This window comes from Glossina fuscipes, unplaced genomic scaffold (genome assembly GCF_014805625.2).
Source record: "Glossina fuscipes isolate IAEA_lab_2018 unplaced genomic scaffold, Yale_Gfus_2 0, whole genome shotgun sequence".
Taxonomy (NCBI): domain Eukaryota; kingdom Metazoa; phylum Arthropoda; class Insecta; order Diptera; family Glossinidae; genus Glossina; species Glossina fuscipes.
In genome coordinates, this window is record NW_023998414.1 from 2,225,050 (window position 1) to 2,242,140 (window position 17,091).

Genomic DNA, 17,091 nt, shown 5'->3' on the forward strand with positions numbered 1-17,091 from the left:
CCTGCAAAAAGTCATTCTACAGTGCAGAGTAAAATCGTATTTAATTATCCAAATTTCATCGGTTTAGTTGAACTGAAAAGACGAAGAAGAAATTTTCAATTTTTTAACCGAGTAATTATGACGTCTATCATTTTGACAAAACATAACAACAACTACCCAGAGAATGATTAAGTTTACATAGGTAATCTTCTGATTAGTAGATAGATCAACTCGCTTCCTTGTTTAAGCACTCAAAATGTTTAGATTGCTTCCTATAAAATCGAGCAAAATGCCAGCAGACTGGACTGGAGGAGGTGCCCGGAGCACTAGTTTAAATTAAAGATACAGATGGTAAGAGAAGAGAACAGTTTCGCAGATTCTACCCGGAAAAGGAACAAACTTTTTTTTTTATATATATATTTTATATATATATATATTTATATATATATTTATTTATTTTTTATTTATTTTTTTTTTTATATAATTTATTATTTGCAAAACTAAAAAACCAAAAAAACGAAGGAAAAAAGAAAAAAAAATTAGAGAACAAGAGATCATTTGTTGTGTTTATATAACTTTATATAATCAAATAAATTAAATTAAAATTGTGTTTATATATATGTAATAATTATTAAGAAGTGTTTGATTGACTTCTAGAAATGATAATAAAATGAAAACAGCAGCAATAACAATAATTACAAACACAACAACAACAACAACAACAAAATAATAATAATAATAATAATAATGATAACAATAACAACAAGAACAACCACAAGAACAGTAAGAGAATCAAAAATCAATACATCATTACTGCAATTTATTGAGTATTCTTTGAAGCGCAAGTAACTCTCAACTCCCAATTCATATTAAAACAGACAAATAGAAAGAGAAAGAAAGAGAAAGAAAAAAAAGAGTGAGAGAGAGAGAGAGAGAGAGATAGAGAGGGAGAGATGATGCATGCAAACATGCAAACACACATTAATTATTATTTGCCACTGTTTAAATGTTAAGGCGAAACGATCGAACAACAACCATAGCATATTTACGTACACATATACGTACATACATGTGTAACAACAATAAAAGGTAGCAGAAATCAATAAAGGCATAAACATACATTCATATAACAAAATATGCATGTATGTTTATACATAATATTTAGACATAAAATCAAACCATTGTATGCATTTTATTCAAAAAAGGGTTCATTTTTAGTCAAACAAAAGAATAAACGCTGTTACCCACCCACTAATTTTGATTATGAAACAACATTTATTCACTCTGAAAATGAAAGTTTACTCGATTCAGGATCAAGGATGAAATTTATAGATATTATAATAATTTTAAATGCATATTGTATAATATTGTCTACAAAACAAATTCATCAGTTGACGAATCAATGTTGTCTTAACGAAAATTTCATAAAAAAAAATATACAACGTACGGCACATGCTCGATACTCAGGATCTCATCTCTCTCACAATCAAGAGACTTTACTGTACTGTGCACTGCGTAAGCCGGCCATTAATTCCTATTCCTCTATACTCACGTACTCTCTGAACGTATTTTCTAAGCCGTAAAAGAATACGCGCATGGACACGCACATGCAACTTCGTCTTTTAGAAGCAAACTTCCAATTATGAAGCAAATTGAACTCTTCACTTTTATTTAAATTTGAAAAAAAAAAAAAAAAAAATGTACCAGAGAGTGTTCAAGAACTTAGTTTATTCGGCACCCATGCAAAAATTAAGAAAGCGAAGCAACTCTTCCAGCGTTAATTAGTATTTCACGGCGTTAATAATTCTTAATCTTTCGCTAGACTACGCCGGTATATACGAAGATAGATAGATTGTGATATGGGTTTAGCATGGGTACCTCCTGCCAGTGATGGCTTAACCCCACGTTGGCCCAAAGTGCACAGGTTATTTAAGCGTAACCTACGCCCTTCAGCGAGTTAGACAATCCCTATAAACTAGGGGGTCTAAACAACTCTGGAGTCCAGATTGTTTATTGTGTATGGCTCAATAAACCCACTCTGGTCAGTGTTGTCGGGCCTATCCTCACCTCGATTTTTTTCCACTTTGGCATGGAAAAGTGAAACCCGCAGCCACCACGAATACTCCCCGAAGGTCCGTACCCAAGCAGTCAGAGCTCACATATTGATGAACTGCTGCGTTCGAAAGGGATAGGCTTGTTCCACCCGCAGGCATACGTGAACATTTCACATAAAAGCAAAAGGGTTACAAATGCCCTACCGTCATATCCCCTATTTTATTTATTTTATATAATTTACAGTGTAATTTCGTAGGCAAACGGGTAAGAAAAGCCACGAATAGAGATAGAAAAAACTGCCTTTTCTGCTTTGCTGCTAATTGGTGCAATAACTGCGTAACTGGCGTGAATGTGTAACTCTCGCTGCCATTTGTGTCGCCTCATTATGAACGTAAGTGTAATCATGCCGTGAAGGTCGGCATTAAGGTGTAACTTTTGTTTCATTTCTCGGCCAATGTTTTGCTTAAACGCGCCAGTTCGGATGCTTCTTCAGCATTAAGCTAACAATAAAGGGGAATAGAATGAATCACTAAATGTCTACAGGTTTTATGCATTTCAACCCATTATCAATATCGCGGCCACGTCTATTCACTTTAAATATTAATTTGATAATGCGTGTTTGGAATCGATCTTATCTTGGAAAGACTGCATTTTCCATTCAAAATCGTAACCTTTCGCTAATTTTACCAGCTGACTACTCGCTTTCATGAACGAGGTTTCAATTCTTATCAGTGAAGAGGAATTCACGCAAAACGTTGAAGGTCTTCTCATACGCACCATAGAAGTAAGAATGATGCTAATGTATTACAAAAGGTTTATACAGTAGAGATTTTCTTGATCAACGTAAGTATCCGAGTTCATGTTGATCTATATACCCGTTAATGCGACACTTCCTCTTTCTGTTGGCTTGCTGTAGGCAAAACACTATACCTAATGATTTTAATTTAAAACTTCGTACCGATACCTATATCTCGGAAGCATGAAAATTATAATTCATTTTGCCATTCAACCTGCATATCGTCATTTTGAAGATATTTTGACTACATTTAAAACACTGTCGCATCTTGGTCCAACGAAAAGCATTATCAAAAGTGAGTTGAATAAAACCGTTTTTACGATTACTCTTCTTTTAAAGCAATCTTCATATAAAACAAATTGCAATATTTTTTTAAATACCTCTCTCTCTCTCTCTCTCTCTCTTGCGATAAACGCGACCAAACAAAAACCTATTGCTTTTCTCTCATATAAAAAAAAAAAAAGTATAGAATTGGTTCGAATAGAACGATTTTTTCCTTCATTCTCGCCCCTTAATATTAATGTTCGTACAAAAAATATTCTTTTATATGATAACGAAGGATAATTTTTGATAGGTAGCCGGTTGACCCTATGTCTATAATGTGTTTACTTGTCGCACGCAACATGGAAGAATGGAGGTATACTTATTTTGTGATAACCAAAAAGGAAGATTTAGAGACCCTATGAAGTGTGTACTATGTATATTCTTGAATCAATCGAGTCGTATCTGTCCATCTGTGTGCCTGTGCGTCTGTATTAAGATTGGTTGTTGACACTGCTCTCCTGTTCGCAAAAATTCAAATATTAAGAATATATAAAGATTCTTGCACGCAGATTACTATTGAGAATCAAGGTCAAATCGATCAAATCGATCAAATCGATCAAAGGAGGCATACACAGTGAAGCTAAGCCAAACTAAAATCACCTCTATTTCTATAAGTGAAACACTACTTTTGCTTACCTTTTTTGACGTACTCATAACGTAAACAAGACGGTTGAGAATGTTGAGAATTATTCTACACATTCTACATTTCGCACCTGAAGATAAACTGTCTTTATTCCGAAAAAATTAACCACACCCATTTATTATATTAAACAAATATGTGATGGTTAAAGCAAAACAAACATTCATCATGCATCAACGCATAGATATATTATTCCAAAAATGGAAATAGACTATCACCCAGATCCTGTCTAGCTTACTAATCTAGTAATGACGTAACGCACAAACATATATAATATGGTAAAAGGAAAAATCGAAAAAAAAAAAAACATTATTACAATTAATATATTACTCATTATGTAATAATACATTCTCTTCAGTTATTACTTATTCACTCTATTGTGTCATGTGTAAGATAGAGGTTAGTTAACATACATCACATAAAACATAATAAGAAAAGAAAAAACGATATAATAATTGAAATATAAACATGCTTAGGAACATGCAAGAACATATTATAAAAAAGCTCGGTCAATCAGATTGATTTCCGTTTACCGTTTGTGATTCCTATCATAAGTCTGTCCGTCCGCCAAGTCTGCCTTCCCATTGTGCATTTGTGAAAACATTTCTTCTCTTCCTACTAAGCAATTAACGCATCAAGGACTTATTCTATTTTACCTTTCCATTCATTACACCTGCTCGACAATGTTGTTCGTTCATATTGTTTTATTATATTCTATATATGACAATAATTTTTTCTATTTTCTTTTTTTTTTTTTTTTTTTTGATCTTTTGATTTTAAGAATATTTACTTATTTTGATATTCTGAATGATATAAGTTGGCCCGCTGATGTGCTCATATCCGTTTATTTAAATTTCTTGCACATGCCTTCTTTGTGTATATGGCCGTCCACCATGCATTCCTTAGCGCAACAACACAGCTCCCCATTTTCTTCATGTCGCGACCTCCCTTTTAGGCAATAGCTCAATTATTAGCACAGTTACATGAGCCCAGCATACTTAAGCAATGATTTTTTTGCATTCTTTGTAAAGTAAATATGCAAAATACGTACTTGTTTCTCTTTTCATATTCTGTGTTTTCTAAAAGTTTTCATTTTGTTTTTGCTTTTCCGCTTGCACGTTCGTCTGCCTTACGCATGTTACCTTTCATTCCGTTTTTATGCTTTTTTTAAGTATGTTGTCATTCATTTAATGAATCTCCACATTATAGTCCACTTAAAATTGCTATCAAGTATAGAAATTCGGGGTAATTTTTGTGTCCAAAAAAAAAAAAAAAGGCCCAGATTTTATGTTTTCGGTTGAATTCAACAATTTGCAAATGTTACACTAATTGTTTTCATGGATTTGTTAAACAATTATAAAGCTATAGGCGTATTCCATACCGAAATACATACATTTCATCTGCAAAAACGGAATTACAACATAAGTGAGTATACAAATCAGCTAAATGGTTGCTAATGTAATCCTCTTGCTTCCTAAACTCGTACATTATGAGCTTGGCGGTGCATATTCAAAGAATCATCGAAAGATTTCAGATGCAATTCTCTAAGGCATTCTCATATCTAGCAGTACGTATATGTAAAAGATCGTTCGGCTGATGACGGTGAGCCACACGCGGTATTAACATGAAAGGATTTCTATTCGATCAAGAGAAGTGCAGTCGTTCAGTTAAGAGCCTTGGGGATCGATTTTGATTTTGACCAACCTGAATTGTAGATAATCGGGAAATGAGATGATTCTAAGAAAGCGTAAATGAAGGAGGAAATATGACCTCCAAGTTTAACATTACAAACAAAACATGTTTACACGGTTAATAATACTCTGAAGCCTCTCTAAGTTTCACCTTGGGCACCCAAAAAAAAGACTTTAATACATTGCATCATAAGGAGGGAATGTGCGACGTTATATTTAATCGTTAGAAGCAGATATAGATCTAGATTATACAGTATTCGGATTAGAGACATGGCTAGTGTGTGGGACCAAAGTCAAATTTGCGGTCAAGAATGTCGCCAAGACGTTGCCTTAAATGTACAAGACCAATATGATACCCAGATATTTTTGGTAATAAGGCTGAATGATCGTTCCAGCAGGGGAAGGCTTTAGTCTTGCTGGAGTTAATGCAAAGCATATTATCTATCATCCAGGAGTTAAGAATGGCTAAAGACTCGTTAATAGACAGATCGCGTGTCATAGGCCGGTGTATTGAAAATGTCCGATATAAGAAAGAGAATGTGAAAAGTGTTAGGAAATATAAGTTAATTTACAAGTTTCGGCCTTACATATATTGATATACGTCCAACGTAAAACGAAGGAAAAGCAAAACACAGGGAAATGCTATGTATTTACCAACTTATAGAATGCAGCTTACATTACGGCGTATACTTGCATGCACTAAAAAAAAAAAAAAATATATATAAATAAATAAAAACAAAAATTCCTTGACGTCATCAGTAAACACTACAGAAACTAAAAAATGCTTATTTTGGCATTGCAAACACAATGCCATGCATGGAAATTCCCATTAGAATGGGTGCAACTAAAGGTGTGGCAAGAAATTTGTATTTATACCGCTTGAAAAACCGCAAAATCTAAGCATAGATACAAGACAATGAAAGAGACAAAAAAGCTGTATAAGAGACAGCGAAATATATAGATGGTCCGACATTTTGATTAGGAATTCAGAGTAGGAAACATATTACGAATATATATTGTGTTTCTGTTATGAACAACAGCGAAAACGCTGTCATTTGAAGGCTTGCCCTTTCATTTTACTTAAATAATAAAAAAATATACGGTCACAGATTCCAGAATACAATACAATTCTGTATTTTTATGTTAATATAATCTATGGTAATCAAATAAATCCGTATGTATATATATGTGCAGCAAATATAATTTGCTTTCTTTTCATCATTTATATTGAAGAATTGAAGGATTCTGAACTCTATGTTCGCCAAATGCTTTGAAAAGTCTCAACGAAAATTTTCATATCAAGAAATATGAAGAAATTTTTTTACTATTAAAAGAAATTATTTTGTAGTTTTATATTGATCTTTATCGAATTTACTTATTTAATTTATATATTTATTAATTTTATTTGCTGCTTAACACAACATAAGACCTGCTTTATCCAATTTTCCATATCATAGATGAGTTATTCTACACGGCATCTATTCACATTCTATTATTATTATATTATTTATATTGCACAATTAAACAATTAAATAAATGAATGAAATATTAAAATAATCGTAGCTTAAGCAATTTGAGCTGATTTTTAATTTTTCAATTAGTGCACTGTAAACAAATATTCTGTCGAGGCAAGAATTTCTAGTAAGTGACGTCGATGCTCGCATCTATTGATTTCGTTGTCTCTGGCGCAGACAAACTTCGGACTCTTACTCTCTCTCTCTCTCTCTCTCTCTCTCTCTCTCTCTCTCTCTCTCTTACTCTTTTTATAAATCTTTGAATAGCACAGTTAATGATAATCCGTTGCAACAGCAGGATCGATGAGAGAAGTAATGCGAGAATCGAACAGACAAATTCCCCCAATCCCACCTTTCCCTCAATATCCTACGTACGCGAATATCGCAACCGTAAACAATGAAAACTTTACAACCGTAGAAAAGCATTAGGCAGGAGCTGGCAATTTCCTTCATTCGCCGTGATCATCCTCCAACATACAGCTATATAAGTTTTAACTAAAGTGTTCCTCTATAGTGTTTTTACTTGTTGTTTCTAAAAGTTCCGGTTCTATGTATACGAGTTGCAGAATTTACGTTTGCTAAATGAAAGAGATTAACACAACTTTCAGAATTTGATTTGAAATTGAATCATGATACGATTTAAAGTTTAAACACAAAAAACACAACTGCTTTCCTATCGACAAAACAAATAATTAAAAGCCTAAATTTAATTTCTAACAGACGTCACAGTTTCAAAACTAAAAGAAGCATTTAAAAAGCTCTTAAGGCAACTGATGAATGGGAACATCTGTTTAACAGCTACTTTAAGACTTTTTTTAATCATTTCATATTGGGGCACAGCTCAAGCTCCGAGCCAAAATAAAGATTTTTCGTCCCGAAGACAAATCATAGAAAAGGAGTTTTGCGAAACTATGGTCATACTCTGAAACATTCTTAACTGTGTATAATATTTTGAGTGGATTTTCGATAATACGACGTACGAGAACTATAACTGAGCTTAGCCAATTCATGCCGTAAATGTTCTTCGTAGAGACTGCTTTGTTTTATTGTTTCGTTTATTTTTCTTTTGTTTGCGACGTGAATATGTTTGTGGAATTATATAATTTTGGACACAAGTCCAGAGGGATTTTGAACACAAGTCGAAGGAAATTTTAGACATAAATCAAGCATAATTGGGATAGGGCAACGAACACACTAGAAGTTATCATACTTCGGCACTAGCACCAACTAAGCAATACAGAATGTTGTAGAGAGCATTTGGTTTGTATGGATAATGGATAATGCAACATAGTCGAAAACTACAACTTCATCAATGATCATTGTGTTTGCTAATGTGAAATTGGATTACTTCAGTTTTCACTGCAACCTCATAGAAATTGTATGAATAAGAAGTTCAGAGTTCCCCTGATTATGAAATCAAATAATTTCTGATTGATTTTCAAAATTTCTGTTTGTTATTAGCGAAATGCAAAGCGTTATTGCCGTAACATTGGATTTTACCTTTTTAGTTTTCTTTTTACATATATGTAGAGACTACTGTTGGCTACTGCAATATATTGATTTATAATATTACATAAAAATTTTTACTTATGGCAACGCTGACAATAGGATGACGCATTTGACGAAGAAAAATATAATTCAAAAGAAAGAAAAGATCTGTAGTTTAATACGAACATTAAATTATTTCCCTTAATTAATTAAAAACATGTCAAGTGATGCAGTATAGGAACAAATATTGACTATTTTAAATCACAAGTTCTTGAAAAATCAAAGCAGCGAGAACAAAATTGATAGCTGAAGTGAAATTGATTATCAAATTTATATAGAGGAGGGAGTGAAGTGAAGTGATGTAAATCATCAGCCGTAGAAGTGAGCGAAAGAATTGTTTGTCTGCGGATGATAAAGTGTTTGTGACAAAGCTTAGAAAAGAGACGAGCTGTAATCATTACATGGAAAGCAAATCGAATGCATAACAAGCTTACGTTCACATCAGTTATACGAAAAGGAAATTTCGACAGATTAACTGCTGCCAGCTGTCGATTTAATATTTTTCTTCTATACATATGAAAGCCTTCCAAAACGTGCAAGTTTCTTCCAGTATATCTAGTAATAAGTACTTTGGAGTCGTTGCATTTACTCGACAATTACTCTATTGGTCCGTTTAATAAACGAAATTTAGATAACCGCCCATTAGATGCCCTGCAGAAAAAATGAACAAATGATATGCTTATCAATGCAACTTACTAGCCTAAAAGAGCTGTAGCTGCACTTAATCGGCTTGGATTCTTTTTTTGGTTTTCTTTTTGTTTTTGTGGATGTATGTTAATTTTTGATTATTTAAGTTGCTGAAAACAATAAAAATAAACACAATTTTCGTGTTGCGAACGCACAGTTATCAAAAAAAAACCAAGGAAGTTCCACGCTCTTTCTCTTCCTCCTAAGATTACGCTCTCTTCTCTTAATAAGTGCACGTTACAGTTTGCAAGACATCAAGAAAAAAACTGTCTTCACTGTTACGCAGCAGAGAAAAAATTTTAATATATTATCATGGCGCGGGGTTTCGATCATTTATTTAAGCTTTTAATCATCGGCGACAGTGGTAAGTTTTTAAAACGTTTACATGCTCTCACATTGTCACTTTTGCATAAAAGTATCTCTGGACAGCTATTCTCATCTGGGGTGTATATTAAATGCATTCGTAACTCCCAGTCCTACATATTAAGAACCCTTAGACCCGATATTGTTGGTTTTTATCTGCATCCTTTAAAAGTTAACAATAACCATATTCTGTATAACGTAGATTACCGTAGATTTATTCTTATTTGTTTTTAATAATGACATTTCGACACGAAGTAAAAAATATATATTGTCGAATATGAATGTGATGTAACATACGCGTTAGTTTATTATGCGCATCGCAGTATTTCCAAATGTTCAACACAGGCGTCCGCCGCTTAACATTCCCACCGTGATGTACTGAAATCGTATTACACGAAACTTTTTTACTTTTTTTTTATTAAAACTAAAACCTATCGAGTAGATATAATATAAGTCAAAAAAAGTGTATCATATTGTATCGAAACCAAGTCTTAAGGTCTAAAATTTTATGATGAAAACTAACTATGAAATTCCATCCCAAATATACATATGAATACATATGAATGAAAACGCAAGTCAACTTTAAATTGTCATAAAAAAAACAAAAAACATATGAAATGAAAACGTTTTTTTATTATTTTCATAAAAACTACAGCTGATGATGTATTTATGTTTTTCTCAAAGTTGCTTGAATTAACATATATTCGATTTTTTGAAATAGTGTCGTATCGAAAACTTGTTACAATATTTGCAAATTTTGCTGCGTGCTTTATAATTACTGCGGTAAGCGGGGAAAGTCTGCATATAATAATACAATTTAGTATTTGGTATTTTTCTTTCAGTCTGAAGCACTTGAACCTAAAACAATTGATGACAAATAATCCGGGCAGAGTTTTGAATGCAACAGACAAACAGGTAGACTAACCTAAATGGGCGTAACGCTAATAAAGAATATAAACATTTTCCAGAATCCCCGCTGAGCATATTTAAATGCTACAAACATTTGACAGACATTATCTACTCCTATCTAAATAAGTAAATGTAAATAGATTTTTGTGAATTCAGGTCTTCCATGACGGTCCAGCGTGATTATGTTTTCAACCGCAGTTAAGAATGAAACCGATATTTATGCAACGTTAGTTTTAAATCTGAATAGAAATTATCGCGTAGGATATGTTTGGGTATGACTTAAGGCCATCAAAAGCTCGTCAAGAAGAGAGAGAAGGAAATTTTGCAATTAACCCATGAATAGTTTATTATTTATTTCATATAACTATTTCTATATTGTGTACTTGACGTGTGTGTTCATTTGATAGGTGTTGGAAAGTCGTCATTATTAATTCGTTTCTCGGACGACACATTCTCGGGCAGTTACATAACCACAATTGGGGTGGATTTTAAAATACGCACTGTGGTAATCGATGGTATGCGAGTTAAGTTACAGATCTGGGACACGGCAGGTCAAGAACGTTTTCGTACAATTACAAGCACTTATTATCGTGGTACACACGGTGTCATCATTGTTTATGATGTTACGAATGGTGAATCCTTTGCCAATGTGAGACGATGGTTGGACGAAATACAGAACAATTGTGATGTAGTGAATAAAGTGTTGGGTAATATATTTAATAATTTTAATTAAATATTATATACATAATTAATATGTTTAATATGTTTGCGCATGTGTGCTTTTCTTTTACTTAGTGGGTAATAAAAATGACGATCCCGATCGGAAAGTTGTAATTACCGAGGATGCCCAACGTTTTGCTCGTCAAATGGATATCGAGCTGTTCGAAACATCTGCCAAAGATAATGTTAACGTTGAGGAAATGTTCCTGTCGATCACACGACAAGTCCTCCAGCACAAGTTGCGTAATGCACAAAACGAGCAACAAAAAGATACAATAAACCTCAAACATCAAAAAAATAAACGAAAGAGCAAATGCTGCAGTTGAAACAGCAATGAACAGCATTCCTTGCATCACTATATCTATTCGTTATCATAATCATCGTGCTCATTGATCACTTTCAGTTAGCAATAATAGACAACAAATGCAAATGCGTACTGTATAAAAACTTATTGTATAAAATGAATAAGAAAGACCAAATTAAGGAAGAACGAAAGAAAGCAAAAAACATCGTATTTTGTAATTTTTTTTTTTTTTTTTTTTTTTTTTTTTGGCTCTCTCTCTATATACATATATATATATATATATATGTATAATATTACAGTAGACTGATACATTGGCTCATAATTTGCACGTATTTCCTTTAGGTTCACATATACAAATTATAGTTCGGCAATTGAAATTTTTTGAAGTTGATATGAAAAAACTGAATGCCACTGCAAAGTAATGGTTTTTCTTTCAGCACAGTGAAAATGTAAAAATGTTTTAATCAATGTATATCTAAAATCCTTAATGGTTAAAAAAAAAAAAAAAGAAGAAAAAAACTACATATTTTATAAAATTTCTTGCATTTTGTATTTAAGAAAAATAAATAGATACTGCAGGCAACTATCCCTTGTGAGAAATATATCTTTGCAATCGAAGGCAAACGTCTATGAATTTTTACACACTACACGTATAATTTATTGTTATTGAATATGCGACGCATTAAAACGATTCCCCAACCAAACCAAATGATATTTTAGAATACATTGTAATGAAGAAGAAGAAGAAGAAGAAAAAGAAGACAAATATTTTGAAGAATCCACTGAAATATTGCAGTACTTAAATTATACGGTTTCAGGGAGTCCTCATAAAATCTGCTCCGAAAATATTAAATTGTCTTATCAGCCATCAAATATATGTTGTTTTTAACGAACAGTAAACCATGCAATGCATTGAGGCACAGCGAGCGTCTTCTATTGATTGATAAAGGAAGGCGATGGGTTTAGAATTCTAATAGCTTGTAATATGCACCAATTGCCGCGATGATATAAGTCGGATGCTGGAAATGCAATCATACATCTTCTACTATCGGTTTGCAGAAAAACGAAATTGCAAATACAAACAAAAGCAGCTTCAATGTGTGAATAGGAACTTGTCTCACAAACAACGAAATTAGAAAAACAGATCAATATAAAATAAGCAAATTTTCGATTCCTGTTTTCTTGATTTAACGAAAGCAAAACCTTAAGATAGACTGATTCTGCTTGGTATATTTATTAGTCATCTATAAACGTATATCAAATGATACTTCTATTTATTTCGTAGCAATAAAAAAACTATTCATCAATCAAAATGAATGCGAAAGGTGGGTTTCAAAAACTCCTTTCATCTTTACGAAAATGTATGAAAATAAGGATGACAATGATCTAACGTACTTTGCATTACGTAATTTTTTGTAAATTTAGTTGAGCTCCACAACAAACCAATGAAATGTCGTGATTTTTCTCCCGACAATTGTAGTACTAATGATTCAAGTTGAGACCCAGTAGAGAGAAAAAAAAAAAAGGCAAAGTAGCAAAGTATAATTACCTAACAATAAAAATTATTAAATTCAGCTAAGAGATAATAAATTTTAACTTTCCAAATTTATAAGAGAGCAATAATCAATTTGGGTTAAATCTTGTAACGAGCATCACGTGTGATTTATTGTTTTAATACTGAAAAAGAAAATAGTTTCCACAAAAAATTAGTCGACAGACGATGTAAACAAAAATATGATATTCTATAAGTTCGTTGTAGCATTTAAAGCAGCATTGTTTGTAACATTGTATGCCATTAGATGTAGGCACGTATCTGAAAGTTAACTTTCGTTCGCAATCAAGCCGATAATTGATCAACGTTTTGGTTGATCAATGATTACATAAGACTTTCAAGTCAACTTTCTTGCTATCATCTATGTGTAAATGAAAATATATAAAAAAGGAAATTTAGCTGGAAAATAACCAAATCGTTTATGAAATTATTAAACAAAATCGGACCTAAAATAGATTCTTGTGGAACACCAGTTCAAGTACAAAACAAATACTGCCCACCTTAACAAACTAAGAACGATTACGATTAGGTAAGATTTACTTTTTCATCTTCACCGCTAGAACTGGAGCCGAAATAAAACTTTAACTTTCCCAAATATAAGCTACGATTTGCAATAGCCAAACCCTTGGGCAGATTAATTATAACTAAAATTGGTAAAATGGCCATTGTCAGAATATCTAGGAGCTACTTCGAGTATCATTTTTAGATTCTACAAAAGATTCATTTAAAGTGTCGCGATTGGCAGTACATTTGGATGGATTTTCCAACATATTTGTAAATAAAAAATTTTCTATTATGACTTCTTCTTCGAAAGAAGGAGGAGGAGCATTTTTAAGGGTCCGATCCGATCTAAAACACATCGGCTTACCAAATTTCATCATAATATCTCAAAACTATGACCTATAGGTTAAATACAAAAATACCTAAGCAGAGGAACAGACAAGCTTAAAACATGCGGGTATGTGTTAAGTACTTTTGGATATTACATATGCTCATGCAATCTTAGTATAAGTCTTACGATAAATAGTGTCGGGCTTAAAAGGCAATGAATCCGATCTACCGATTCAATTCAGAAACTATGGACTTATGAAAGTCACCTAACTATAATATTATAAAGAAAAATTATTTATTTCAACAATATATATATATATATATATATATATGTGTGTTTATGAATCTAATTCCTTAGTCTAAATTTTGTTAGAATATATTTTCATATTCGTCGCGCTCTTTAATGGCAACTATCATAGGATAGAAGCAACGATGTCAGTTAACCTGCTTACTATCCCCGTAAACTAAGCTTTGAAAGATAAGTGAATGTAAACATTACCCTCCGCAAGGCAAATAAAATTCAGAATTCATTAAGTTTTCGTTCTTTTTCACATATATGACTTTTAACAACAAAAGAGCATTTCTTTGTAAGAATATATATATATAAATAAAATCACGAGTAAGCAAAAGATATTAAGAAAATCAGCCGCAAAAGTTACAAAAACTGCATTGTGTGTAGATGTGTAAGAATAAAGTTAAAAAGAAATTTGAATATTAGTTATTAACAAAATTTATGGCATAAAACATTAATGGCATCAACGACTGTCGCTGTTGACTTATTTACATGCGGCACATGAAGTATATTTTGCGACCGGTTGAGTTCGAGCTTGACGACAAGAGATCAAGGCATCGCCACTATAACCAGGCGGACATTTGCAAACGGCCAAATGAGCTTTAGGCTCACAGGTGGCACCGGACGCGCATTTACCAATGCAAGGATTTACGCATTGGTAGTTAATGCAGGCTTTATGACCGGGGCATTCGCTATTGCTTGTACATTCACCCTGCAAAACGAGAATAATTTGCGTTATTTATTGAATGCATTAAGGAAGAAGATGATTGGCAAATTATTATTAACGACTTACTCGAAGGCAATGAGTTAAAGCATTGCCGGTATAACCGGGCAAGCAATTGCAAACGGGGCGCTCACGTCCAGTATTATCGTGACCGGGAATGCAAATAGCATTGGTGCCGCAAGGATTTGGCTCACATAAATCTTCTTTGGTGAATGGACGGCAGCGGATAAACGGATCGCCCGTCATATCACGGGGACAGCTGCACACAGGTGTTAAACCGCGCAAACGACAATCGGCACCAATACCGCAAGCTCCTTCGCAGGTATTTTTGCAGATACCATAAAAACACGCGGGCCGATTAGATGGACAATCCGAATCACCATAACACTCTGGACGACATTCGGTATAAGGACTACCGATGTAACCTTTCGGACATTCGCATATCGCCCGATGGTTAGCTACACTATTGCATGTGGCACCCGTACCGCATTGCTGACAAGCGGGCACACACTTAAAATTGCTGCACATATCACGGGCAGTGCAATCGCCATCATGATCACATTCATGACGGCATCCGGTCAAAGGATTACCGATATAACCGTGTAAACAAGAACATGTCGGAACACTATTAACTATTTCACATTTAGTATTCGTTCCGCAAGGACTAGGATGACATTGTTCCTCTAAAAAAGTTTAATAAAAATTACATTACTTTACTGTTTATCTATAGTATAGTATAGTATAGTATAGTATAGTATTTTCAGGCTGGAATTTTTTTTTTTTTTTTTTTTTTAAATAAATAAAATAACTCTTGTTCTTCTTCCTCCTATTGAATATTTAGCGAGTCAATAACAAGTGATTCGCCGGCGGGGCACAGCTAAAGCAGGTAATTTATTTACATTATAGGTTAACATTAGATACTTTTCTTTATTGGTTGATGCTAGTAAATGCTTCCGCAACTCGCAAGTGTTGCTCCTGTGCATTATATGTATATACTTTTATTTATTTTCCTTTTTTAGTAAATTTTTAATAAAAATTATTTATTTATTTATAATATTTTGATTGATTTTTTGTATCGCTGTCACTATATTTTTCTTGACTTCATTTCTTTTATACTCATCACCGAAGGATAGGGCGTGTATTCATTTTCTCAAAAAGTTTACACCGCCCACAAGGACACGTCGGCGACCCCGAAAAGTATATGCATTCTTGATCAGCATCAAATACTAAATCGATTTAGGCAAGTCCGTCTGTCCGTCTGTTGCGAATATCCTCATGACCGCAAATATATGAAGCTATCGACTTTGAATTTAGTAAATACATTGGAAATTCTTGCACGCAGGTTGGTATTGAAAATGGACTAAGCTTCATAACCCGATAAAATATAGAAATTCTTTTTATGGGTAAGTATGATGGGTATAAAAGATTCGATCCCAACGGAATTAAATTTTCTTATTTGTTTCACTTTTTTTTTTTTTCAAACAAAAAGTGGATGTTTGTATAGCGTATTAGAAAGTAATAGTAGACGATAGGAATATAATGTCGTCAACGAGTAACAATGGTTAGCTGTGTGAAAAGAAGATTTGGAACATAACCGTTATATTTTATGCGTTTAAGTTGTGTGCGTTGAAAAATTAAAAAAATTGTTATATAAGCGGGCGAATTATGTGAAAGAAGTAGCTCTAGGATAGTGAGGCTGGAAAAACCACGCGAGCACAGTCTGCGAAGTATTGTTTGGTGAATAGATGGAACGACATGTGTACGAGGTACTAACTATTACGCTGACTTTGTATAAATGATTGTTGAATCTGATCGCGACCAAGATTGAAAAGACTGAACCATGACCGAAAGAGTTGTATGTAAAGTAGTTAAGAAATTTCTTATCATCAGGACTTGGCGATGGTGGATGGAATTATTATTTTATTAGGTGTCGGCTAAGCTATTACAAGCTGTAATGAATGTTACTAAACTAAAGTTAAAGCAGTAAAAGTAGAGTCAACAATTTTAACCGAAAAACATGCAAATCGGCCTAGACCGGCCATTAAACGCACTCGGATACTTTACATAGTACAATTGTTGACCGATTATAAAATATATAGAAAAAATTTTACTTTCTATTATTATTATTATTATTATTATTATTATTATTATTATTATTATTA

General features: G+C 33.1%; 2 protein-coding genes and 1 long non-coding RNA gene across 4 annotated transcripts in view; 2 read left to right on the forward strand and 1 right to left on the reverse strand.

Annotated features, from left to right (window-relative positions):
• Positions 1 to 8,642: 8,642 nt before the first annotated feature.
• Positions 8,643 to 11,687, forward strand: LOC119634147 (ras-related protein Rab-35). Its single transcript, XM_038028109.1, has 3 exons — positions 8,643 to 9,598; positions 10,914 to 11,213; positions 11,302 to 11,687. Exons 1-3 carry the CDS (start codon positions 9,547 to 9,549, stop codon positions 11,550 to 11,552), a joined length of 603 nt encoding a protein of 200 aa, XP_037884037.1. The 5' UTR covers positions 8,643 to 9,546; the 3' UTR covers positions 11,553 to 11,687.
• Positions 10,266 to 10,907, forward strand: LOC119634155. Its single transcript, XR_005246925.1, has 3 exons — positions 10,266 to 10,380; positions 10,440 to 10,512; positions 10,566 to 10,907. It is a non-coding gene; the product is annotated as an uncharacterized LOC119634155 (long non-coding RNA).
• Positions 11,688 to 14,448: 2,761 nt separating the features above from the next.
• LOC119638155 (neurogenic locus notch homolog protein 1) overlaps positions 14,449 to 17,091 on the reverse strand; it is an 11,304-nt gene continuing 8,661 nt past the window's right edge. For both annotated transcript variants that reach the window (XM_038034824.1, XM_038034819.1), the window contains exons 5-6: positions 14,999 to 15,612; positions 14,449 to 14,917 (exon numbers count right to left, since the gene is read on the reverse strand). In XM_038034824.1, coding sequence (XP_037890752.1) covers positions 14,690 to 14,917; positions 14,999 to 15,612 — 842 coding nt within the window. In that variant the 3' untranslated portion in view covers positions 14,449 to 14,689. The remainder of the gene's footprint in view (positions 14,918 to 14,998; positions 15,613 to 17,091) is intronic.